Genomic DNA, 24,764 nt, shown 5'->3' on the forward strand with positions numbered 1-24,764 from the left:
CACTGCGCCACCAGGGAGGCCCTAGATTTCTTTTTATTTAACTAATTAGAGAGTTATTTGGCTTCTTAAATCTGTGATCTTTTTGCTTTCACAGGTATTGAAAAATATTTAGCCATTATCTCTTCAAATACTGTCTCTGTCTCTCCTCTTAAACTTATGCTAGATCTTTTCACTGTAACATCTATGTCTCTTATTCCCTCTTCTATATATTACATCCTTTGTTTCTTAATGCTTCATTCTAGATAATCTCTTCTGACCTACCTTCCATTTCATTTATTCTCTATTTATCTATGTCTAATCTGCCATTATATGCATTCAATGAATTCTTAATTTTGTTACTGTATTTCTTTGTCATAGAGTTTCTATTTAGTTTTTAAAAATATATGTTATATCACTTTTTATAGTTTCCAGGTATCTGCCAAAACTGTCTGAGTTATCTTTTGTTTCTTTCAACAAAGAAAACATAAATTGGTTTATACTTTGCATCTGGTAATTCCAAAAGCAGTTGTCTTTGTAGATCTATTTCTGTTGTTTGTGTTTCTTCTGAAACACTCACTAGGAGTCTAGTTTCCCTGTGTACTGGCTTATCTTTAACTCTGTACTCACCATTTCTATGAAAACTTACATGTAGGAACAATCTAAGGCCTATAATTATAATGCTTTCCTCCAGAGAGGATTTGTATTTGTTTTTGCCAGGCATCTGATAGCATCTCAGTCAGAGCCCACCTTAGACCAAAATCAAGACTTGGGCAGGCAATTTGACCCTAGCCTGTAAATTCCCCTGAAGTTGTTCCACTTCCAATTCATTCTTCTCCTGAGTGTATAGCCAGCCCTTTGGGGTCCCAGTTATTATACAGAGGGTATTCTGTTTCACTCCCCACACACTGTATTTTATTTATTTTTTCTTCTCTGAAGTAAAAAATTATAATTTTTCCAGTTAGGTAAATACCCTCAGCAAAAGCATCTTCCAAGTCATATCATGTCCCTGGATCCTGGCTTTCCAGCTTTTGATCTGGCAATTCCCTAATATCATGCCATCTCTTAGACAGCTTGCTATGGGCTGAATAGCATCCCCCTAAAATTCAGATGTTGGAATCCTAACCCCCAGTACTTCAGAATGTGACTGTATTTAATCACATATTCAAGTGATTAAGCTTGGTCACTTTAAAGAGGTGATTAATTTAGAATGAGGCATTGGGGTATACTCTAATCCAATCCAATCTTCATATAAGGAGATTTTAAGAAGTGTCCTTATAAGAAGAAGAAGAAAATTGGACACATAGAGAGACACTAGGGGCATGAAAGCACACAGAGGAAAGACCATGTGAGGTCATAGGGAGAAGGGAGCCATTTGTAAGCCAAGGAGAATAGCCACAGGAGAAACCAATCCGCTGAGACCTGGATCCTGGGCTTTTAGCCTCCAAAACTGTGAGAAAATAAATTTCTATTATTTAAGCCACCTAGTCTGTGGTATTTTGTTGTAGCAGCCCTAGCAAATTAATACATTCCTTTAAGAACTTCACATACTCTGCATGTATTCCAGAGTTTTATTTTTTAATTTGATTGTCGTTTCCTGAGGTGGGTTGATATAAAGACGCTAGCCCACTGTTACCAGAAAGAGGAACTCCAGTCATCACCTATCCCCCTCTCCACATGCTGCCTCCTTTTTCTTCATAGCCCTTACCATCACTTGGGGGATTATCTCTTTATTTTTCTATTTATCGTGGGCTGAAGAAAAGTGCACAACCTAAAATTTGCATGTTAACTTTCATTTGGGGAACTTGCTGAGGACTATAGCCTGGGAGACAGCCTCTCAGATAGCTCTGAGGAACTGCTTTGAAGAGGTAAGGGAGGAGCCAGGATACATAGGATTTTTTGCTGAAGAAAGACATGTAGTCAAACATAAAAAGATTACTGTTAATCTACGGACATCTCAAAAAATCTTAATGATTTTAGTGCTTTCCTATCTATGGGAAGATGCAAGAGTCTGGGCTCATTGAAATTATTCCTTAGATACGCATCTTAACTATCTAGGGCCAGTATCCAGAGTGCAGAGTGTTTCCTGTTTGTCTCCATCCTGAATTCCCCTCTCAGTGGAGGGCTGCAGTGGCTGATGGCTTGATGGCAGGCAATTTGTTGTTTACTGGAATGGCAGGCAATTTTCCCTTTCTACATTATTATTATCTATTTAATTTTGCCAGAATTAAGATCCAAGAAAGCAGGGACTGCGTTTTGATAACTGGTATCTCCCCAGATCCTGTAACAATGTGTGGCAGATCTAGGCACTCAGAAGATAGTTGAATAAATGAATGAATGAACTACAGAGAAAGGGCTTCCCGACCAGTAGAGCTGGGCGGGCCACCTAGTCTCTTGCGACCACAGTCAGGAAACGCAGGCGGTCCGCCTGGGTGGCCGCTGACCAGGGTCTGGCAGCCCTGGAGGCACGCGTGCCGTGGGGGAGTCCGGCAGAGTCCGGGTTCCGGGTTTTCAGGAGCGCCTGCCTCCCTGGAGAGGGCGGGGCCCTCGCGGCTCCCCGTGGGCGGAGCGGGCGGCCAGGCGTGCTGAGCCGCCGGAAGAAGGGCGGGCGCTGGGGTTTGTGGCTGCACCGCAGCATCTGGGGCTGCACCCCGAACCCGCCAGGGCCCGGGCGAGAGCGACCCGGGGCACGGGCAAAGGCCACGGCGCGCCGGGAGGGTGGAGGCGCCGGGACACCCGGGCTGCGGCCCAGGAGGCTGGGCGCCGGTGGGCCTGGCTGCTGCCACCGGGCCGGCATCAAAGCAGCGGCCAGCGAGCTGTATCCTCACCCGGGTCTGCAGGAAGCCGGTTCTGGGCACCCCTCGCATTGCGGCCCCCAAAGCCCCGCTCCCGGGGGTGCGGCCGGGAAAGGATACCTTGGAGGGGCGGTGGGTTCATCTGGTGCCGCAGCACCCGCCCTAGGCCGCCTCTCGGGAATTTGGAAAAGATTCCCCGGTCCCGTCCGGAGGCCGATAGTCCTCTGAGCTTCCGAAGGAAGCCTGCGTGAACGTTGGGCGTTTTAAAAAGAATCATTGTGTTGGGTGGGGATGTGGTCTGTCTATAAAAGGCGGGGAAAGAACAAAATCCGTCACCCGCGGCCCTTCTCTAAAGAGACACCCTCTGGAGCTGAAAGCCTCAAGAACGGGCTCTCTCACGCCCCCATCTCTCGTCCTGCCAGCGTCCAAGGCCGGTCTGGTGAGTAGGAAGCTAAGCTGCCTGTGTCTGCAAGTCTCTAAGTCCGAGGGAGGCACGTCTGGGAGCAGTGAGAAGGGGCATCTCGAAATGAAGCTTCTCTGTTTTTAACCATTTCATAAGATTCGAAAGTTTCCTCGCTTTGGTAACAAGCCATTTTACTTTTTTATCTATTCAGGGTTAGGATATATTCCACATGCTCCTATCCATAGGATGCAGCTCCTTTCTCTGCATCAGTCACAGCTGAAAACAAGAAGCCAAACACCCTGCCCCACAAACTCCAAAAAGTTAGACCAATTCCCTTTCCAGGGAGCTAGGACTATGACTGTTCTTGGGGCCGGGATACACTGGACCTGGTCGCTGTGGAGGCATATGTTCAGATGCCAGGGGTTTCAATGAGATGATGAATTTGGGCTGTTTCCAAATTTTCCTGCTACAAACAGTTATGCAGTAGTCCTCATTATATTCAAAGTACTATATTTTCTCCGTTTGAAGACATACCCCTCTCTCCCAATTGAACGTTTCTGAAAGCAGGATGTATCTTAACCCAGAGGTTAAAAGGACTTGCCAGCTGCTGGGCATCCACGTGGGTGGTGATGTGTCTGTCACTACTTGCCCGTGTGAAAACACAGCTATGTGATTATTCCATCAGTTGAGATACTTGAAGTTTAAATTCAGATCTGTAATTGTTTTTAAAAAATAATTTTAAAAGGTAATGCTATGATTGCAACATTAAAGCAAAAGGTTTCTAATAATGTCTATGAAGGTACTGTATTCCCAACATTGTTACAGCCCTTTGAAGTACATTTATTATCTGCATTTTTAGATGATGAGACAAGCTCAGAGAATTGAAGTGTCTTAGAGCTTTGAAGTGCAAGTGTCAGGATTCTAACCCAGGCTGTCTGGTTTCTAAGCTTGCCCTCTTAACTCCCAAGTCTGTATCCAGGCAGAAGATGCATGCAGCTTACAAGGAAGGAAGTCAAGGCAGGGACTGTGTATGTTTGTGTATCCTTGGTGTTTGTGTGTCACTGGCTGTTTATGAAAGTGTGTATAGAACTGGAAATTAAAGCCACATCCAAAGCACCAATTATACTTATTTCCACATTGATGCCACATCTTTGTTTTTGGATCTTTTGCAGTTTTAAATATATTTCTGCAAGTTCTGGAGTTCTAGCTGTATGATCAGTTTTCTGGATCCCTCCTCTCCTGCCTTTTGCTCCTCTGGAAGAATATGAAGAGGCATGTACTCAGACCTACTCAACCGGCCACCTCCCAAGCAGGCAGTACTTAATTTCAGAAAGGAGTCACTCTTTCAGGGCTGTTAAAGCCATATTAGCCTCTAGGATCCCCCAGGTTCTGGTGCCGCAGGGACACGCCAAAGTCCTGAGGGCAGGAGATTGTGATCAGAGGAGGACCATACAGCTGTGAGGCATCTCAGCAGAGGCTCTGGCAGTGTCCTCCCCAGAAGTGGAAAGGCCAGTCGGGTGGCATCATCATGCTACAGCAGCTCCTGATTACCCTGCCCACTGAGGCCAGCACCTGGGTGAAGTTGCACCATCCACAGAAGGCCAAGGAAGGGGCGCCCCTGTGGGAGGACGTGACTAAGATGTTTGAAGGAGAAGGTGAGAGAGGCTGATGGAGGGAGGGGATGGAGGTAGAGGAAGGGGTCTCAGTTTGCTTGCAGAAAGATAGGTACACACATCACTGAGGTGTCTCTAGGGGAGAAGATTGGAGGAAAGGAGGTCCTTGGGGCTCATGCTTATGGCTCTGGGGAAAGGGATAGCTGTGAGAGAAAATGTTGGGCTCTGAGCACTGGATCTTTGCGACACGTGTGCCATGCTGCTCCCATCTCGTGTCCTCGAATAAACACAGGACAGGAAGACAGAATTCAGGGTGTTCCCCACTAGCGGCTCCCAAGTGTGTAAGTGTGACTCACAGACATTGGGGTCAAAGGTTTCTACTTTCTTAAGCCCTCCAGTGGTTTTCCTTCACAAGTTTCAGTCATTTTAACCCCAAACCAATATTTTTTTCTTTCTTTTCATCTTCTGCCAGGAAGAAGGAATGACATGCTTAGTTACTGTCATTTTACCTTGAAATATATGAGTTCAGTGGGAAACATAACCAAGATTACACAGTATTTGGTGGTTGGGTCAGAATAGATGGGTGGACAGAGGAATTTGTATGTCTCATGTGATCTCTTAGTTCATACCTATAACACTTCACATCCAGCTTGTATTTGTTATATTCTAACTCTGTCAGGCAGGGGACTCTGCTAAGCATCTTGATGGATGGAAAAATGAATAATGATCTCTAATGCTAATTATTAATTGATGGAGATAGACACATACTCAGATCAAAAGAATAGAAAGTAGCCTAAATACATTCTATGGTAAAATTCTTTTGGAAGACAAGAGACAGGAAACATTCTTCTGATTGTACTTATCAGAGAAAATTTCACAAAGCAGATAGCATTGAATTGGGCCTTAAAAGATGTCTAAGTTTTTTTTACGGAAGAATTGAGGAAAAGATACAAAAGTGGGTACCTTGAAGAGTGGTTCAGAGAATGGAGACTGTTCTAGTCTAACTAAGGGTTAAGAATGTGGTCAGTGTATGTGTCCCACAGATAAAGGATGGTGGTTAGAGGAAACTAATGCTGGGAAAATGTGCTTCAGGCAGATTATAGAGTGCCTTGAAGTCCATGGGAGGTGTTTGTATTTTTCTTTCTTGTTGGGAACCTTTGAACAAAGGAGTGGCCTGGTAGGTCTGTGCTTTTGGACCAGCACTGGCCATTGGAAAACATTAATGCCCAAAGCAGTGCCCTGCAGATCCTCCTCATTAAGGAGGCTCCAGTCTGCTCTTGAGTTGCTCTGAATGTCCCTCTGTGAATGTTTTGAGAGGGGGGCCATATTCAGCAGATCTACAGGCAGTTTTTCTATTTGGGGGGTTTGGGGAGATGCAAACTTTCTGGCTCTTTTCCTTCCTCAGCTCTGCTATCTCAGGATGCTGATGAGACCCAGGGAGAAAGTTTAAAGGATGAAGTGACTCCCGGGGCCCCGACAACAGACTCCCAGGTGGGTTGAAGTTTCCTGTCACTTTCTTGACATGCTTTTTGGTTTTTAAGATTATAACTTGCCCTTTTCTGGGGAGTTCGGGTATATTAAGGCTAACGAATTTCACCCAGGGAACTCAGTGCAAGTTAGTCTTTTACAGAAAACTGGGCCGCAGTGGCAGCAGTTTCCTTACTCATAGAAGACGCTTGTTTCTAACCAACATCTAGATCTAATGTTGTGCGAATTTTTGTAGAGAAAGCAAAATGAGTGATATAATTCTAGCCCCTAAAAACTTGGGACCTAAGATAAACCTCAATTTTAGAAAAATTATTTATTTATTTATTTTTGGCTTCATTGGGTCTTTGTTGCTGCGTGTGGGCTTTCTCTAGTTGGGGCGAGTGGGGGCTACTCTTCATTGCAGGGTGCGGGCTTCTCATTGCGGTGGCTTCTCTTGTTGCGGAGCATGGGCTTTAGGCGCATGGGCTTCAGTAGTTGTGGCTTGTGGGCTCAGTAGTTGTGGCTCGTGGGCTCTAGAGCGCAGGCTCAGTAGTTGTGGTGCACGGGCTTAGTTGCTCCGCGGCATGTGGGATCTTCCCGGACCAGGGATGGAACCCATGTCCCCGGCATTGGCAGGCGGATTCTTAACCACTGCACCACCAGGGAAGTCCGATAAACCTCAATTTTTATGAGTATTTCATACTCAAAAACAAACTTAGTGAGAATAGAGTTTTGACATTTTTAGTGAGGTACATCTATCACTTCATGAGGTGACCCTTAGAATAGTGTCTGGAGCAGAGGTCAAACTGCAGCCAAAGATGTGAGTAGAGAAGAAATGGTCAGGCCACAGAGCATACACATGAGACAGGCTGGGCGGTTACAACAGGGTGTGGAAACGGTGTCCTTACCACCTGGTAGAAGCATAGGTGAAACAGAAGGAAAACTGTAGAATAAACGAGAAAGGGAAGACTGTTAAAGAGGAGATGTTATTCGAGGACAGGAGAGTTTTAGGTGAGAACTTGGGTTCTGAAATTAGATGGTACAGGATTTGAACTCATCTCCTGTATTTACTTGCTCGGTGATTTTTTTCGCTGTTTACAATCCCAGTTTCCTCTGTTAATTCAGATGCTAACACCTGTTAGGATTGAAATGTATTCCAGGGTTATTTCTGGTAATATGGAAGAAGTAATAATATTCTAATTATTTGAAGAGGTATCTTATGTCTACATTCCACTTATCTGGAATTCTTGCCACCTGGCATTTGTCAAAAACTGGTGGGATTCTTAGCACTGGGATAAGATTAAACTTCTTAAAATTGAGTTGTAATTTACATATAGGAAAATACACTTAAGAGAGTACATAGTTCTATTTTGACATATGTATATACCACATAACCAAATCAAGATATAGAGCATTTCCACCATCTCAGAATGTTCCCTTGTGCCCCTTTCCAATTAAAACTGTGTTTTACCCCCAGTAGAGAGTACATGGGATCTCTGCATTATTTCTTACAACTGCATGTAAATCTACAATTAAAATTATATAATAAATCTGTAATCTCAAAATAAAAAGTTTACTTTAAAAAAGAATCCAAAAACAAAAAAGAATTTATACGCTGCGGTGGTTAGGTATAGTGCTCTACAAATGTCAGTTAGGTTAAGTTGGTTGATAGGTTGTTCAGACCTATATCCTTGATGAATTTTTGTCTACTTGTTCCATCATTTACTGAGAGGAGTGTTAAAATCTCTAATTATTATGGTTTTGTCTATATCTCCCTTTAGTTCTGTCAACTCTGCTTTATTTATTTTGAATTCTATTATCAGGTGCATAAACACATAGGATTGTTGTCTTCTTGATGGACTGACCATGTATCATTACGAAATGTCTCTTCTTTATGCCTCATAATAGTCTTTTTCCTAAGCCCACTTTGTCTGATTTAACATAGCTCCTCCAGTGTTTTTAGTTATTGTTGGTATAGGATAGCTTTTTATCATTCTTTTACTTTCTTTTTTAAAGTTTATTTATTTATTTTTGGCTGCGTTGGGTCTTTGTTGCCGCGCCCGGGCTTTCTCTAGTTGTGGCGAGTGGGGGCTACTCTTCATTGCGGTGCGCAGGCTTCTCATTGTGGTGGCTTCTCTTGTTGTGGAGCATGGGCTCTAGGGTGCGCGGGCTTCAGTAGTTGTGGCATGCGGGCTCAGTAGTTGTGGTTCGTGGGCTCTAGAGTGCAGGCTCAGTAGTTGTGGCGCACGGGCTTAGTTGTTCCGTGGCATGTGGGATCTTCCCGGACCAGGGATCAAACCCGTGTCCCCTGCATTGGCAGGCGGATTCTTAACCACTGCGCCACCAGGGAAGTCCCTCATTCTTTTACTTTTAACTTATTTGTGCCTTTATATTTAAAGTGTGACCTTCTTAAATATAGCTGGGTTGTGCTTAGTACATTTACAGTTACATAATCATTGATGTGGTGGGATTTAAGTGTATATTCTTGTAATTTGTTTGCTGTTTGTCAAATCTATTCTTTTGTTTCTTTGTTCCTCTCCTGCCTTCTTTTGGATTGTGCAGTTTTTTTAGTATTCTATTTTATGTCCTCTAATGACTTTTTTAGCTGTACTTTTGTTTTTAGTGGTTGCTCTAGCTATTACAATATGCATTTTTCACATGTCACAGTTGAATTACTACTATACTGTTTCACATATAATTTGAAAGCCTTATTTTCCCATTTACTCTTCCCATTCTTTGTGTATTGTCATCATGCTTTTCACTTTACATCTTATACACCCCATAATACATTGTTCTTATTTTTGCTTTTAACAGTAAATTGTCTTATAAGAAATTAAGAAAAGGAAAAAAAATGAGCCTTTCATCTTTACACACATTTACCAATTCAAGCACTTTTCATTCCTTCCTTTAGTTCCAAGGTTTTTTTTTGAACTTTTGAATTTTATTTTATTTATTTTTTATACAGCAGGTTCTTATTAGTTGTCTATTTTATACATATTAGTGTATATATGTCAATCAGTATCTCCCAATTCATCCCACCACCAAGTTCCAAGTTTCTAACTGACATTATTTCCCTTCAGCCTAAAGAATGTCATTTAACATTTCCTGTAGTGGGGGTGTTCTGATGATGAATTCTCACAGCTTTGGTGATCTAAAAATGTCTTTATATGGTCTTCCTATTTGAGAATCTTTTACTGAATATAGAATTCTAGGGTGACTGTTTTTTCTTTTAAGCACTTTAAAGGTGTTCCATGATTTTGTGGCTTGTATTGTTTCAGATGAGAAGTCAGCTATTATTCTTATTCTTTCCCCAGATGTGACATGTCTTTCTGTTTGTTCCTTTGTTTTATACCAACTTTTCTTGTTTTTTTTGTTCCTCCTTTCCTACCTTTTTTTTACTACTTTTATGTTCTTCCCTTTTATCTTTGCTCTTCAGCAGTTTTAATGATGTGCATAGACATGATATTCTCTGAATTTCGCCCCCCACCCCATGGAGGGTTTGCTGGCTTTTGGATTTGTGGGTTGATTTTTTACCCAAATTTGGAAATTTTTCAGCCTTTATTTCTTCAAATATTTTTTTCTGCTCATTCTCTCTTCTCCTTCTTAGATCCTAATTACATGTATATTAGAGTACTTGATATTATCCCAGTTTTTTTTTTTGTTTGTTTGTTTTTCTTTTTCTCTCTTGGTGCTTCCATTTGAATACTATCTGTTGACCTGTGTTAAGTTCCACTGATTTTCTCTTCATCAGCGTCCATCTGTTGTTAAGCCCATCCAGTAGATTTTTCAGATACTCTATTTTTCACTTGTAGAATTGTCTTTTAGTTCTTTTTTAGCATTTCTCTCTCCTCAATTAACCCCACGTTTTCACCTATTCTATCCATATTTTATTGTAAATTCTTCAACATATATTTTATTTTTTTAATAAATATATTTATTTATTTTTGGCTGCGTTGGGTCTTCATTGCTGTGTGCAGGCTTTCTCTAGTTGCAGGGAGTGGGGGCTACTCTTCCTTGTGGTGCGCAGGCTTCTCATTGTGGTGGCTTCTCTTGTTGTGGAACATGGGCTCTAGGGCACGCAGGCTTCAGTAGTTGTGATGCACGGGCTTAGTTGCTCTGCAGCATGTGGGATCTTCCTGGACCAGGGCTCGAACGTGTGTCCCCTGAATTGGCAGGCAGGTTCTTAACCACTGTGCCACCAGGGAAGCCCTCTTCAACATATATTTTAATAATTTCTTTAAACTTCTTTTCTGCTAATTCCAATGACTTGGTTACCTAGGTGTTTGCTTCTTATGTTTTTATTTTCTTGATTATAGGTCAGATATTCCTCCTTCTTTATATGCCTAATAATTTTTTATTGTAGTTCAGATATTGTGTATAAAAGAACGGTGGAGGATGAAATATACATAGATAGGTCCATTTCTCCATCAGCCTGGAAGGACGTTGGTGTTGAGGTGAATAACTACCATGGTTTCCAGTTCTTTGATGAAACCTCAGATGCATGGCCTCCTGGCCAAGCATCTGCTATTTCATACTGTTAGAGCATTCATTGTATCCCTGGGGTTTGCAGCTTTCTACAGGATTGCTTTGGCTGAACCAAGAAAGAAGGCATATGCAGATTTCTACAGAAATTGTGGTTCCATGAAAAATTTTGAGGCGATGAGGAAGGCTGGTGTCTTTCAGATTGCAAAGTGATTTTAGAATGTCAAGAATTTATTTGGGTTGAGTTGCATGAAGTTTGTCACTGACCTGTGTTCCTGAACTATGAAACATGAATATCTGGGCTAAGGAATAATTTCTCTTGTTAAATAAACAATTAACAAATAAAGGTATATATGGATAGATAGATACATGGATATAGTCTGTTTATTTCTTTTGTTTGTTCCATTTATTTACAGAAGACTCTAAGCCTTTTCCTCTGACTGGTGGTTAAGGTGAGGGACTGATTATTCATATTTTTCCTAGAGCTGTGGCTGAGCTCTGGCTGAGATACACTTTAATTTGATTGAGTTCACTTCTGATTAACCCAACTACCAGTGCCCCATGCCACCACTGCTGAGGGGCCGATCCTTTTTACCTCTTCAGTATTTGAGCTAGAGAGGGGTTAGACCACAGTTCCAGACAGTTTTGTTCACCTTGCATTAAACTCCAGCAGGGCCCCAGAATTTCAACTCAGCAGGGATGCACTAGTCTTTGTGACAGTAAGTGCTAAAAGCCTCTCTCTTCCCTCCCCCGGCCCCTCTGATCTCATCTCCTTGCATTCCCCTGCACTAGCCCACCTCCAGCAATGCTGGCTACTCTCCTCTTCCTCAGACAAGCCAAGGACACTCTCACCTCAGGTCCTTTGTCCCCATCTGGAAGGCTCTCCCCTCAGATTTCCACGTGGCTCTTCCTCACTGAGTTCATGTCTCTGTTCAAATATCACCCTTTTAGGAAGGCCTTCCCTAGCCACCCTACGTGAAAGATCCTCCCCATCCTCACTGTGGCTCTCCCTGTTCCCCTTATCCTGCTTAATTTTTTTCTAAGACATATATGACCATCTGTCCTTCTGTATGTTTAATTATTTATGGTAGTCTCCGAGAATCACCAAACAGATCCAGAGGAGGCTCCCAGTAAAACTAGTTTAGAATCTCTCAGAATTTAGAATACTGTAAGAACATCTTGGATCTTGATGGAGGTGGTCTCAGACTGAAAAGGAACATATTTGATATCCTAGGAACTGTTGACCTTCAAGGACATATCTGTGGACTTCACCCAGGAGGAGTGGGGGCAGCTGGCCCCTGCTCACCAGAATCTGTACCGGGAGGTGATGCTGGAGAACTATGGGAACCTGGTCTCAGTGGGTAAGCATGGGTTACACATACGTCCCGAAACCTGCCCATTACAGGACAGTCACTATTCCTAAATTATTAAATGCTGTAGATTCCCTGGAGCCTGGCCTTGGGTTCTGTGTTGGAGATAGATGTCTCATTCCTTTGAAAATCAAGCCAGAGCATACCTGAATCTCCTCCCTTGGGGGAACAGTTTTACTTTGTAGAGTGAGAACAGAAAAAAATGCTGTGGTGCCCCTTTCTGTTTTCAGAGACCCTAAATACCAGAGGATTGGAACTACATTCCAGGGATGGTTCTTAGACCTCAGTATAAATATTTATACCCTTTTTTTCACTCCATAAGTAGGATGTCAACTTTCCAAACCTAGTGTGATTTCCCAGTTGGAGAAAGGAGAAGCGCCATGGATGACAGAGAAAGAAGGCCCAGGAGATCCCAGTTCAGGTGAGACCAAGGCAGATGGTGCCTTTCAATATGTAGGCCAGAGCGCCCAGCATCTTCCCAGGCTGCGGGAAGGCAGAGAGGGTGGACAGGCATGCACTGAACCCGATTTTACCCCTCCCTTTGCATGCCTTTCCTTCACCTAACCTTGCAAAAGTCTCTGAAGTTGGAGGGAAAAGAAGTCTTCTCTTCATTAAGGTTAAACTTGATTTTCCTTCTTTCTTCAGTATCCTAAAGTCTGCCAGTCGAAGGCTCCTTTCCCTAAGCAGTCAGATGTACGTGGTCTCTCCTCAAAGAAAACAGATCTCTTTTCAGGGCTCTCACTGCATTCTACAAATCTTTAATCTTCTCTCTTGCATTCTATTTCTACTTTTCACCAATTTTTCAGTTTACAATCCTAGCTTTGATTCTCACTCTCCCTTTAACTCAAGTATCTTTATTTATTGTAATAACTATTTTATGGAAAGTCCTGCAAGAGAAATTACCACAGGATTCCTCCTCATCAAATCCAATGGTTTTTAACAATCTCCTTAAACTTTGCTTTTATTATGAAATATTTTAGATATTCAGAAAGGCATAGAGAACATTATAATAAATTTCTATGTAACTTCCACCTAGATTAAGAAATAAAACAGAGTTTAAGCCCCGCTATTCCCCTCCTACCTTTTGAAACAACCAACTCTTCTGAGTTTAAATATTTTCATTTGTATATGTATCTTCATACTTGTATTGCATGTGTATATCCCCAAGCAATATAAAATGCTGTTTTGCATGTTCTTATTCTTTAAATAAATGGTATATATACTTTTCCACTTGCTTTTCTCATTCAACACCGTTGATATTTATCCATATTGTTCTGGTTCATTCATTTCTGTTGAATTAATAAAGCACAATTTATCCATTTTCCTGTTGATAGACATTTGTACTGTTTCTAAATTTGGGGATTACAAAGATACTGGAGTAAAACTTTGTGTAAAGTTTCTCATGTTTCTCTGAGATATTTGATAGAAGCAGACTTGTTGGGTCACCTTCATTTTGCTAGGTTTTACAGAATTGTTCTTCAAACTAGTTGCACCAATTAGTACTCCTATCAGCAGGTTTTGAGAGGTTCCAGAACTCAGCATCTTTGTCAACACTTGGCATTGTCAAAGTTTCACATTTTTATAAATTCAGTGGGTGAATATTTTGTTGGTTTTTTCCATTTTCCTGATTACTAATAAGAGGGAGCATATTTTTCATGTTTATTGGCCATCTATCCAGGATTCCTTTTCTGTAAATTACTTGTTTATATCCTTTGTGAATTTTTATATTATCTTTTTCCCTTATTGATTTATAGGAAAAAATATATATTATTTTATATCTTTAAGATTTTGATTTTCATACTTAGGTTAAATCTGAATTTATTTTATATGTAGTATGAGGTGAGGTTCTAGTTTAACTTTTTACATGTGGATTATCAGTCCAATAACCAATTATTGAATAGTTAATGCCACTCTGTCACCTGCCAAGTTTCTAATGCCAGGCTCTTAAATACTATATTTCATAGTGAGACTTAATATCTTATTCTTCAAAATTGTCCTGGCTATTGTTAGCCCCTTGCTTTTCCATATGAATTATATAATGAGTGCATCAATTACACACACACACACACACACACACATAAAAATACGCTGGTGGTATTTTGATTGGAATAGAATTGAATTTATAGATCAATTTGGGAGGGAATTGATATTATGATATTGAGTCCTACTGTCCAGGAATGTGGTATATTGCTCCACTTACTGATATTTCCTAATTTTTTTAAAATAAAGGATTTTCCCCCATAAAAGTCTTGTACACATTGCACATCTTTTGTCAGATTCATCCTGAAGAGCTTATATTTTATTGCTATTTTATTTTATTTTTTTGGCCACCCTGCACAGCTGGTGGGATCTTAGTTCCCCAACCAGGGATCGAACCCGGGCCTTTGGCAGTGACAGCACGGAGTCCTAACCACTGGACCGCCAGGGAATTCCCTGCTATTTTAAATGGTATAAATTTTTTCAATTATGTTTTCTCTTTTTTGCTAGTGTGTAATAACATAACTGGTTTTGATCTTCTAGCCAGCCACCTTGTTTCACTCTGTTATTAATTCCAATAATTTGTACATTCTCCTGGGTTTTCTCTTTTTCAACTTATAATAATGAAAATAATAATAATAGCTACCATGAATGTTCTTTCCTTGCCTCTGGATGAAATCTCAGAGAGGTCCCATAGGTGGTCCAGTCCCTTTAAATAATAAGAACAGTCTGATTTTAGTGAAATGTGTAATTCAGTATAATAATAAAAACTCCCAACTTCAAAGTTATATCTTCTCTCCTCCCCTAGCTTGGGCCTGCTTCAGCTTGGATACCGAATTGGGAAGGGGTCATAGATGGCCTGTTCTCTCCTCCCCTGTCTCCTTCTTCTCCTCTTCCTTCTCCCTGATCCAGGACCAGAATCAGGGGCCTGCAGAACATAGACTTTATTTTTGCATCTATTCATTTAGAATTTGGAATTTGGAAGTACCGCTGATCCTTCTGTGTTAACCAAAAATCCTACAAGAAGTTATACTTTTCAGGAATGTGGAACTGTCAGTTGAAATATTAGTAATGGTGCAATAAATTATTTTTGAAAAACAGTCAGAATTTTAAATATCCTTTAAAGAAAGGATATTTTCATAGAACATAGCAATAGTAGCAACATAGTAGCAACAAGTCTGGGTTTCTTACAAGTCTCCTTTGTATAATTAACACTTCCTGGGACAGATTAATAACTACAGGAAGCAGAACAATATGTAGATATTAATATAAGCTTCAGCAAAAGACAGCTTGACATTCTTGTGAATGTTCTTAGTTCAAATTTTTTTGTTTGTTTGTTTTTTGGCCACACCATGCAGCTTGCGGGATCTTAGCTCCCTGACCAGGTATTGAACCCGAGTCCTTGGCAGTAAAAGCAGAGTCCTAACCACTGGACCACCAGAGAATTCCCTCAAACCTTATTTTTGAACTAGCTGGAGTGGGAAGAGGGAAATCTTTTTACCTTTCTGAGAATGTTTTCCAACAGTAGTTATCAATTAAAAAGACACTGTTAAGACATAGCCCTGAAATTTCATTATTTAGTATTAATAGAAAGAAGAGGCCTAAAATATTCAAATTTTTACCCTATATATAAAATCACATTTTACCTGGTTCATTGTTTCTTAATTTCCCATTACCTCTCCAGACTGCCTAACCATATTTAAATATACTCAAAACTTCATGTACTTTATATGTATTGTTATCTAAATCTCTAGTCCATACCCAGTATAATAATTGATTTTTCAAAGCATAATGAATATGAGTTATTTGCATTTTTTCCATTTCTTTCAGACTTGAGTAAAACAGAAACAGCTGCGTCAACTGCAAACAATGACGTTTTACAGGAACAGTTCTATCATGGCATGATGATGGAAAGGTTCATGAGGGATGATGTCATTTATTCCACATTGAGAAAAGTCTCAAAATATGATCATGAGTTAGAAAGCCACCAGGATAGCCATGGAAGAGATGTGAGACAAACCATCTTAACCCATAAGAAGAGAGGCCAAGAAACTTACAAATTTGGCAAAAATATTGTGAGTTCAAATGTTGTTATAGAACAGAGGCACCATAAATATGACACACCTAGAAAGAGAAACAAATACAAATCAGATTTGATTAATCATCCAACAAGTTACATAAGAACAAAAACCTATGAATGTAATATATGTGAAAAAGTCTTCAAACAACCCATTCACCTTACCGAACACATGAGAATTCATACTGGTGAGAAACCTTTCAGATGTAAGGAATGCGGAAGGGCCTTTAGTCAAAGTGCATCCCTTACCACACACCAAAGAATCCATACTGGTGAGAAACCCTTTGAATGTGAAGAATGTGGCAAAGCCTTCAGACATCGCTCATCTCTTAATCAACATCGTAGAACTCACACTGGTGAGAAACCCTATGTATGTGATAAATGTCAGAAAGCTTTCAGCCAGAACATTAGCTTGATCCAACATTTGAGAACTCATTCTGGAGAGAAACCCTTTACATGCAATGAATGTGGGAAAACCTTTAGACAGATTAGACACCTTAGTGAACATATAAGAATTCATACTGGGGAGAAGCCCTACGCATGCACCACATGTTGTAAAACCTTTAGTCATAGAGCTTATCTAACGCATCACCAGAGAATCCATACTGGGGAGAGACCCTACAAATGTAAGGAATGTGGGAAAGCCTTTAGGCAAAGGATACACCTTAGCAACCATAAAACTGTTCATACAGGAGTGAAAGCGTATGAATGCAACCGCTGTGGAAAAGCCTACAGGCATGATTCATCCTTTAAGAAACATCAGAGGCATCACACAGGAGAAAAACCTTATGAATGTAATGAATGTGGAAAAGCCTTTAGCTATAATTCATCACTTACTCGACACCATGAAATACACAGGAGAAATGCCTTCCTGAATAATGCCTAAAAACAGATTATTCAACATGAAGAAAATCCAGGTCTAAATCAGTGATTCTGTGCTTTGAATTTCAGGACTCTAAATTGGAGGAATTGACATAATGATGCCAACTTCTAATTTTGCCCATTGTGTAAATAAACATTACATTGATAACTACTGTCTACTGATATCTCCACACAAAGTACTTAATCAAGAATAAAAGATGGCCCTTCAAATTAAATTCAACAATATAGAAAATTCACACATTATTACTTTTATGATTTCATGGTAGATTAATAAATTATTCATCATGGGCATTCACTGATTTACAGACCAGCATTTTGGAACTACTGTTTAAAACATCACCACCCCTATATTTTTTTAATTAAAAAAATGTTTTTTGATGGGGAAAACTTTCACATGGTATAAACTTCAAAAGGTACAGTCAGTTGTGTAAGTGAAAAGACTTCTTCCTCCATCCCCCATCACAAAATTCTACTAGAGGCAACCATTTTTTATAACTAAGTTTTTTTTACACCCTTCCAGAGATCTTTCTGTTTAAATCCAAGAGAATACATATATACATTTCTTACCTTTTAAGCATAAATGGCAGCCCCCCATACAAACACATATTACTTTTATTACTTCACTGTATATCATGGAGGTCACTCCATATCAGTAAACAAAATGCCTCCTCATTCTTTTTTTATAGCTGATAGTATTCCATGGTTTGAATGTACTTTAGCTACTTCACTATAGGTGGATTTTTGAATTTCCAATCTTTTATTGATATGATGTTGCAATGAATAGTCTTGTGCATTTTTATTTCTCACAATGTGAGTACATGCATAGGGTAAATTCCTAGAACAGGAATTTCTGTGCTAAAGGGTATGCACATTTGTATGATGGATACTGCCAAATTGACCTTCATAGAGGTTGGACCAATTTATTTTCCCACCAGCAAGATACAGAACTGTGGGAACCATATCTGGTGCTGAAGCATCTCCTGAGCCAACAGCCCCATCATCCATTAAAGAAGTATCAGCTTCTCTCAATAGCATAGCCTAAGTACCAGCCGAGCTGCCTCCCCATAAACAGCGGCACTTGCCATCCCTGGAGCCAGAGAGAAATCTGCATGTTATCAAATAGCAGCCAGATCCACCAAAGTCTCAGCTGCAGAAGGAGAAGACATCTCTCCACCAACTGTTATAGCCCCTGACTTCTGAGTCTGGAACTGTCTGATGAATTAGAGTTCCTTTAAAGAGACTGATCCACCTGCCTTAGCAAGTGTAACCTTGGCTGCAACCCCTTTGAAATGGAGGAAAACTGACAATGGAGTCAGGGTACTTAATATAGCAGGATATACCACGGCTGATCAACTGACCATACGTAGCATTTTACAGGATGGCTATGTTAGAGAGTTACAGTTCACATGTGGAAGGAGACAGAAACAAGGTAGGACACGACTTTCTAATTAATAAACATTAATGAAGAGAGCATTAATTAATTAGTTGACATTGCTTATTATGTGTGAAAGCTGAGTGCCAAGGTCAGGACCACAGTAATTTTGTACATGTTCATTTTTCATTCTGGTAAAGTTTTATTAAAGTTTTAGTGATTCTGTGAAATGTTGATGGATTTCCCCTCATCTTCATCCCCACAGCCACTACTCAGTTATAAACCAAAGCCTGGCACTTAAGATCCTTCATTACATCTAGTCCTACCTTACAGCTTCCTCTTCCATTTACTTATCTCCTTCCCATATGGGCTCTGACTACACTCAAATATATTAGTTGAGAATCTTTAAGTTACAAGTAACAGAAATCAACTGAAGTTAGTTAAGTCTCAAAGAGAGGTGTTAATAGAGGGATGTTGGGGTATCTCATGGAATTCAGGGCAGCGATACATTATAACAGTGGTCTGAGACCAGGATCTGAAACGCTTTGGAAAACCCAGGCAGTTTTCTCTCCATCTCTGACCTCTGCTTCTTGTGTTTTCTTCATTCTGGCTTTTCTTTTTTGTTTTCAACATCTAGTTGCAAATCACAGTTACCATCAGCTTTAGATTTTACATATATTCAGTTTCCATCACTCAGAGAAAAACTGTCTTCTCTTTCTCATTTATCTCAAAATCATGGGGAAGCTCTCTTACTGGCCCAGCTAGGTCAGGTGCCCACCGCTAAACAAGTCAACTGTAGGCAGAGATCTCAGCTTCTGTGGGAACCATGTGGATGGTGTGGTGGTGAATGGGGCGGGAGTGGGGGTGGGCTGAAGGGACAGGAGAGCAAAAGAAAGGGTTACTGTTCATAGCATTCCAGATCCTACTCACTCTTCAATGCTGGCTCATCAGATCAGAACTTTAGGACTGGAAAGGATCTAGGAACTCACCTAATTGAAACCTCTCTCTTTATAGATGAAGAAATGGAGACTCCCCTTCTTTAATTACTCACATCTTTTCACCTAAGTCATATTTTTGAGCATTTTTTCCTCTAAGTTTGTTAGCCTGGCTTTCCAAACACTTGCCCTTAATGGCTGAACATAGCTGCTTTTCGCCATGGTAAGAGTTTTACTTCTCAGATCTATTGCCCCAAGGAGGTCTTTCATAAATTATGCTTCAGAGCCTACCCACTGGCTTTGCCTTTTATCAGTGCTTATTCATGCATTCGATTTATCCCACAGGCACTTCTCCTTCTGTTGGTTATGTGAATGTTCTTCCCCTGAACTGTGTCCTTAGGCATAATTCTCTTCTCAAGCTAGACATTTTGTCTGATCTTGTTAACATCCCAACGCCTCTTACATCTACATCTATGTCTTACAAATCTCTCCTGAGTTCCAGGAGAAAACATTATGTTCAATATCCCACTGGATATCTCCACTTGGGTAACTCATAGTCACCTCAAAGTCAGTGTGTCCAAAACTCAACTCAGTTTTTTCAATAAAATCTGTATTCCTTAATCCAGGAAGTGGTATCACCACTCATCCAATTCTCCAGTTTAAACTTCTCCCTCTCATCCATCACATTTCCCAATCAGTCACCAGGTCCTATCCATTGTTTAGGATCTCTTCAGTTTATATCCTCTGCTGTATTCCCATTGTCAGTACTTTTTTTTTTTTTTTTGCGGTATGTGGGCCTCTCATTGTCGTGGCCTCTCCCGTTGCGAAGCACAGGCTCCGGACGCGCAGGCTCAGCAGCCATGGCTCACGGGCCCAGCCGCTCCGCGGCATGTGGGATCTTCCCAGACCGGGGCACGAACCCGTGTCCCCTGCATCGGCAGGCGGACTCTCAACCACTGCACCACCAGGGAAGCCCCATTGTCAGTACTTTAATCAGGCTCTTAGCATTTCCTAACTGCTTAAATAGATTCCCAAATATTTTTTCTATATCTAATCTGGACTCATCTCTCTATCGTCCCCACTGCTGCTAGAGTGGTCACACTAAAACATATAACTAATCAAATTATTGCTTGAAATCCCTCAATTGTTTCTTATAACTTGAAGCTAAATGTCAGATTCCTTAATAGCATACTTGGTATAGAGCACTGCCTATTTTTCTAGTAGTGGCTCCCAAATTTCCCCCCAAGCGTACTTCTCTCCAGCCATAAACATCTTATGGTCCTCCAAATATTCCATGCTATTTCATGGCTTCTGGTGATCAACTATGCTATTTTTTTCCTCCTTCTGCCTAACTTCTTTGTTAGCTCCTACTCATCCTCCCAGATTTAGTTTGTGTCACATCTTCAGGGAATACTACACAAAATCTATGAAGTTTTGGATGAACAACTGAAGGCTTGGCTGAATTTATTAAATAAATATTTAGGCCTTATCCTACAGGATTTTTGACTAGAGAGTGATAGCAAGGGATTTTAATTTTATAAAATTACTCTGGAATCACTATGGAGGACCATGGCTCAACATGAAGCAATAGCCAGGGCTATTCAACTTCAATTTGCTTCACACTGTTGCTTGCTACACTTCCTTCTTTTCTTACCCTTGCTACCATGGGTTTGCACCTAAAAAAAAAAAAATCATCAAATCCTTGCCTCAGGCTCTGTTTTCTTGAAGACTCTGGTTAAGACAAGCACACAGCCCCAGTTTGAGTAATCAGGGCCAATTGGACAATTTCTGGACTTATCTTTGAGGTATTAGGGAATGGACTTCCTTTTTTTCCACTGGACACAAATCTGGAAGACTGTGCCCTGGAAGCTACTGGCAGTGGAAGAGGAGGAAGACTACCTATAAATGCAAAAACACAGAGGAAACAGATCCAAGAAATGGAGAGAGGAAACTCAGTTCTGGTCTCACTGTTTGACATCTGGATCAAGCCTCACCTGAAGCTAGAGCTCCTGGGTTTTCAAACTGATAAATGAATAAACCCTAATTGATTCAAGAGTTCAAATGTCCTACATCTCAGGCTGCCTGTTTTAGCAGAAGCATGGCCCAGTCTTACATCCTTAACTCATTCCCAGCTCCCCCAACTTCCTAGCTTAGGGCTACCTTTTCTGGCTTTCTCCAACTAAGCAACGTCCTTTTCAACTACCAGAAACTGGTGTTTGGCTAAAGAGAGGCTGACCTTAATACTGGGAAGAGAAGATTCTCAAATACAGAATATTATCAGTGGGTTTCTCTTAAGCATATAAAAATTATGTCAATAATTGTTCTAGCACCTGTAAGGAACACAAACTTGAGCAAGATAAATTCCCTGCCCTTAGGTCTGATGCTCAAGAGCAGCACTGTCCAAGAGAAATATAATGTGAGCCACAACACAAATGCGAACCACATAAATAATTTAAAATTTTCTACCAGCCACATTAATACAATAAAAAGCAGTAAGTAAAATTAATTTAAAAAATATATTCCATTTGATACAATATATCCAAATACTACTATTTCAACATGTAATCAACATAAAAGTTATTAGTGAGTTAACTTTTTTTTTTACTAAATCTTCAAAATACAATATTTTATAGTTACAGCAGATGTCATTTTGGACTAGCCACATTTCAAATGCTTAAGAGCCACACGTACCTAGTGGCTACTGTGTTGGACAGTGAAGCTCTCGAGAGCATTCATATAGACTTACTTTTATCATATAAACACTTGAATGGAAGACTGTAATCAGTGTGATTTAGAGGTACAAATTCTACCCTCTGAAAGAGTAAGGAAAGTAAGATGGAAAGAGGAAAACAGACAATTTGTGTCTAACGGTATTTCCCATATTACAGATATCCCTGGAGGTGGAGGAACTAAATCAAAGGCTTTTGTATACAGATGGACCTTAAATGCCCCGACTTCTTATGATAGCCTTTTGGGGAAAGGGTAACGTTTTCTGAAATTTGAGAATGAAAGCTTTGGGGAACATCGTCCTGCTATCTTGGAAATTTCTTTTCCCCACAGCATGATCATTTCTGAATCGCTTCTGCTTCACTCCACCAATCAGCATTGCCCCCTCAAACTCCGTTTGAAGATAACAGGTCCATGTGTGAGAGGGTTGAGGAGGCGCTTTCGTGCATTGGGAATTGCGTCCTGCTGAAGGAAAGTTATACTTGGGAGGAGGCAGAAACCTCCAACCTCAATACAGCAATGCCCACCCATATTTCACTTGATGTGTAAGATTTCCCTCAACTTTCATATTTCCAGGAACAAGGACGTTTTCCTACACAACCACAAAATCATTTTCACACTCAGGATATTGATAATTGATTGATACTATTATCTAATATATGTCGCATTTAAATTCCCCCAACTGACCCAAAATTTCCTTTGTAGTTTTCTTCTTATTTAACTTTTTTTTTTTTTTTTTTTTTGGCCGTGCTGCGCTGCTTGCGGAATCTTAGTTCCCTGACCAGCGATTGAACCCAGGCGAGGGCAGTGAAAGCACTGGACCACCAGGGAACTCCCAACATTTTTGTATTTTTTTAAAAGAAATCGGGGAATTCCCTGGCAGTCCAGTAGTTAGGACTCGCTTTCACTGCTGGTGCTGGGGTTCAGTCCCTGGTGGGAGAACTAAGATCCGCAAGCTGCGAGGCCCAAAACTAAGTAAGTAAATAGATAGATAGATAGATAGATAAATAAATAAATAAATAAAATCTTTCCCTATTCTGAAGTCCAAAATGTATTTAGGCTTTTAATCCTCCTGGAATTGATATTTGTGATGAAGTGAGACAAGGGGTCTCATTTTATATTTTTTTCATAAGGATACCCAATTGTCTCAGAACCTTCATTGAAAAGACCATTTTTTTTCTCCATTGCTATGCGATACCACCTTTGTCACAAATCGTTTCCAAATATGTGATGACTGTTAAAAAAAAAAAAAGCAATGATTGTCATAAAAGTCAGACTAGTGGTTTTCTCAGGAAGGAGGCATGGGAGTGTATTTGGGAATGGCACGACACTATTTTTGCTCTACATGATGACATGTCTGTTCAATAATTATTATACTTATCCCTCTATTTCAGAATATAATTGTGTTATATTTCCCAATAAAGGGGTTAATTAAAAAGTAAGCAAATAGAAAAAAGAAATACATTGATGAGACGAGCGTCAGCATCTTCGAAAAGTGAGTTCGTGGTTGTTCTCTCACTGGGAAAGTTGGTGCGAGGTGCAAAGAAAGGCGTACAGAACCCAAGGTGGCAAAGCGCAGACGCAGCGCTAACGGGCAGAGGCCAAGTGCACCGCGGAAAGGGACATGCCCAGACCTTTCTCCTACACTGGCTTGGCAGTAGCCGGGAGCCGCCAGGGTGGGCGCTTCTTGGTCAGGTGACGGCGCAGTTCCGTCCCGAATGAACCCACACGCACAGCCAGCGGCCCACAAGGACGACCTCCGCAGAGGCGGATCCGCATCAGGACCCTCCTCCGCCCCGCAGCTAGCGGGATTCGCGTCTGAGCCGCAGACGCGCTAAGACTAAGCGGCGCAGCTGAGGCCTCCGGGAGGGGGTGGACCTTGAGCAGCCGCTGGGCATTCTGGGCCTGGTGTCCCGGAGGCTTTTGTGCGAAGCGCGAAACCAGAGGTCCTCTCCCTGACTTGCTCTTGCGAGTCCGGGGAAAGGGTCCGGGAGCGGTTCCGAGGCCGCGGCGGAGCCGGTGGAGTCCGGGGTTCCGAGGCATATCCCAGGTTAGGGGAAGGCCGGCGAATGCGGGTGGCGGGCTGAGGGGCTGCGTTTTGGAACTCAGGGATCTGTCCCCGTGGGTGCCGCGTCCCCCCAACCCCCTTTCTGGGTGGGAACGGCTCCGGGGCAGCGGCTTATCTCGTCTGTTCCTGTGGGTTCAGGACCTTTCGATCTTGGAAGACTCTGCTGTCGGCTGGGACCCCTTCCCAAGTCCAGCAGTCCTTTGCTCGCTCCTCCAGTACACTGTAGAGAGATGCTCAGTAAACTTTCGGGCATGCGTGGAACTCCCGGGGAGACAGTGGTTTTGGGGCCGGTGGGAAGGTCCCCGCTGAAGGCAGACTTTCTTGGAGCCCACACGTCCGGGCTGCACAGAGCAAGTCAGGATGTTGAGCGTTGAGCGTGAAGGCAGAGGCAGTTCCGCAGGCAGCAGGAACCCATCAGAGGGGAAAAACATCTGATCTGAGGTCTCTGCCCGAGCTTCTGGGCCGAAGTTGGGGCTGGAAGAGGAAACTGCTCTCGGAGCTCCTGGGGGACCTTCGTTATTGCTCACCCTTTTACTTGCAGGGAGCAGGGATTGGATCAAGTAACGGCATCCAGGGTATGGACAAAACGAAGAAGTCACGGAGAATTTGCCCTCGGAGCG

At 41.4% G+C, this 24,764-nt stretch overlaps 1 protein-coding gene across 5 annotated transcripts; it reads left to right on the plus strand.

Moving 5' to 3' along the window:
• The first annotated feature begins 2,576 nt into the window (after positions 1–2,576).
• On the plus strand, positions 2,577–17,255 carry ZFP69 (ZFP69 zinc finger protein). 5 transcript variants are annotated; one of them, XM_060082576.1, is made up of 7 exons: positions 2,577–3,210; positions 4,347–4,829; positions 6,193–6,278; positions 11,971–12,097; positions 12,429–12,527; positions 14,447–14,554; positions 15,914–17,255. In XM_060082576.1, the coding sequence occupies exons 2-7, from the start codon at positions 4,703–4,705 to the stop codon at positions 17,044–17,046; spliced, it is 1,680 nt and encodes a 559-aa protein (XP_059938559.1). In that variant the 5' UTR covers positions 2,577–3,210; positions 4,347–4,702; the 3' UTR covers positions 17,047–17,255. The 5 variants fall into 5 exon arrangements, with proteins under 5 accessions (XP_059938559.1, XP_059938569.1, XP_059938578.1 ...); XM_060082586.1 differs by having other exon boundaries at positions 12,432–12,527; XM_060082595.1 differs by lacking the exon at positions 14,447–14,554.
• The last annotated feature ends 7,509 nt before the right edge of the window (positions 17,256–24,764 follow it).

This window comes from Mesoplodon densirostris, chromosome 2 (assembly GCF_025265405.1).
Source record: "Mesoplodon densirostris isolate mMesDen1 chromosome 2, mMesDen1 primary haplotype, whole genome shotgun sequence".
In the NCBI taxonomy this organism is placed as follows: Eukaryota; Metazoa; Chordata; class Mammalia; order Artiodactyla; family Ziphiidae; genus Mesoplodon; species Mesoplodon densirostris.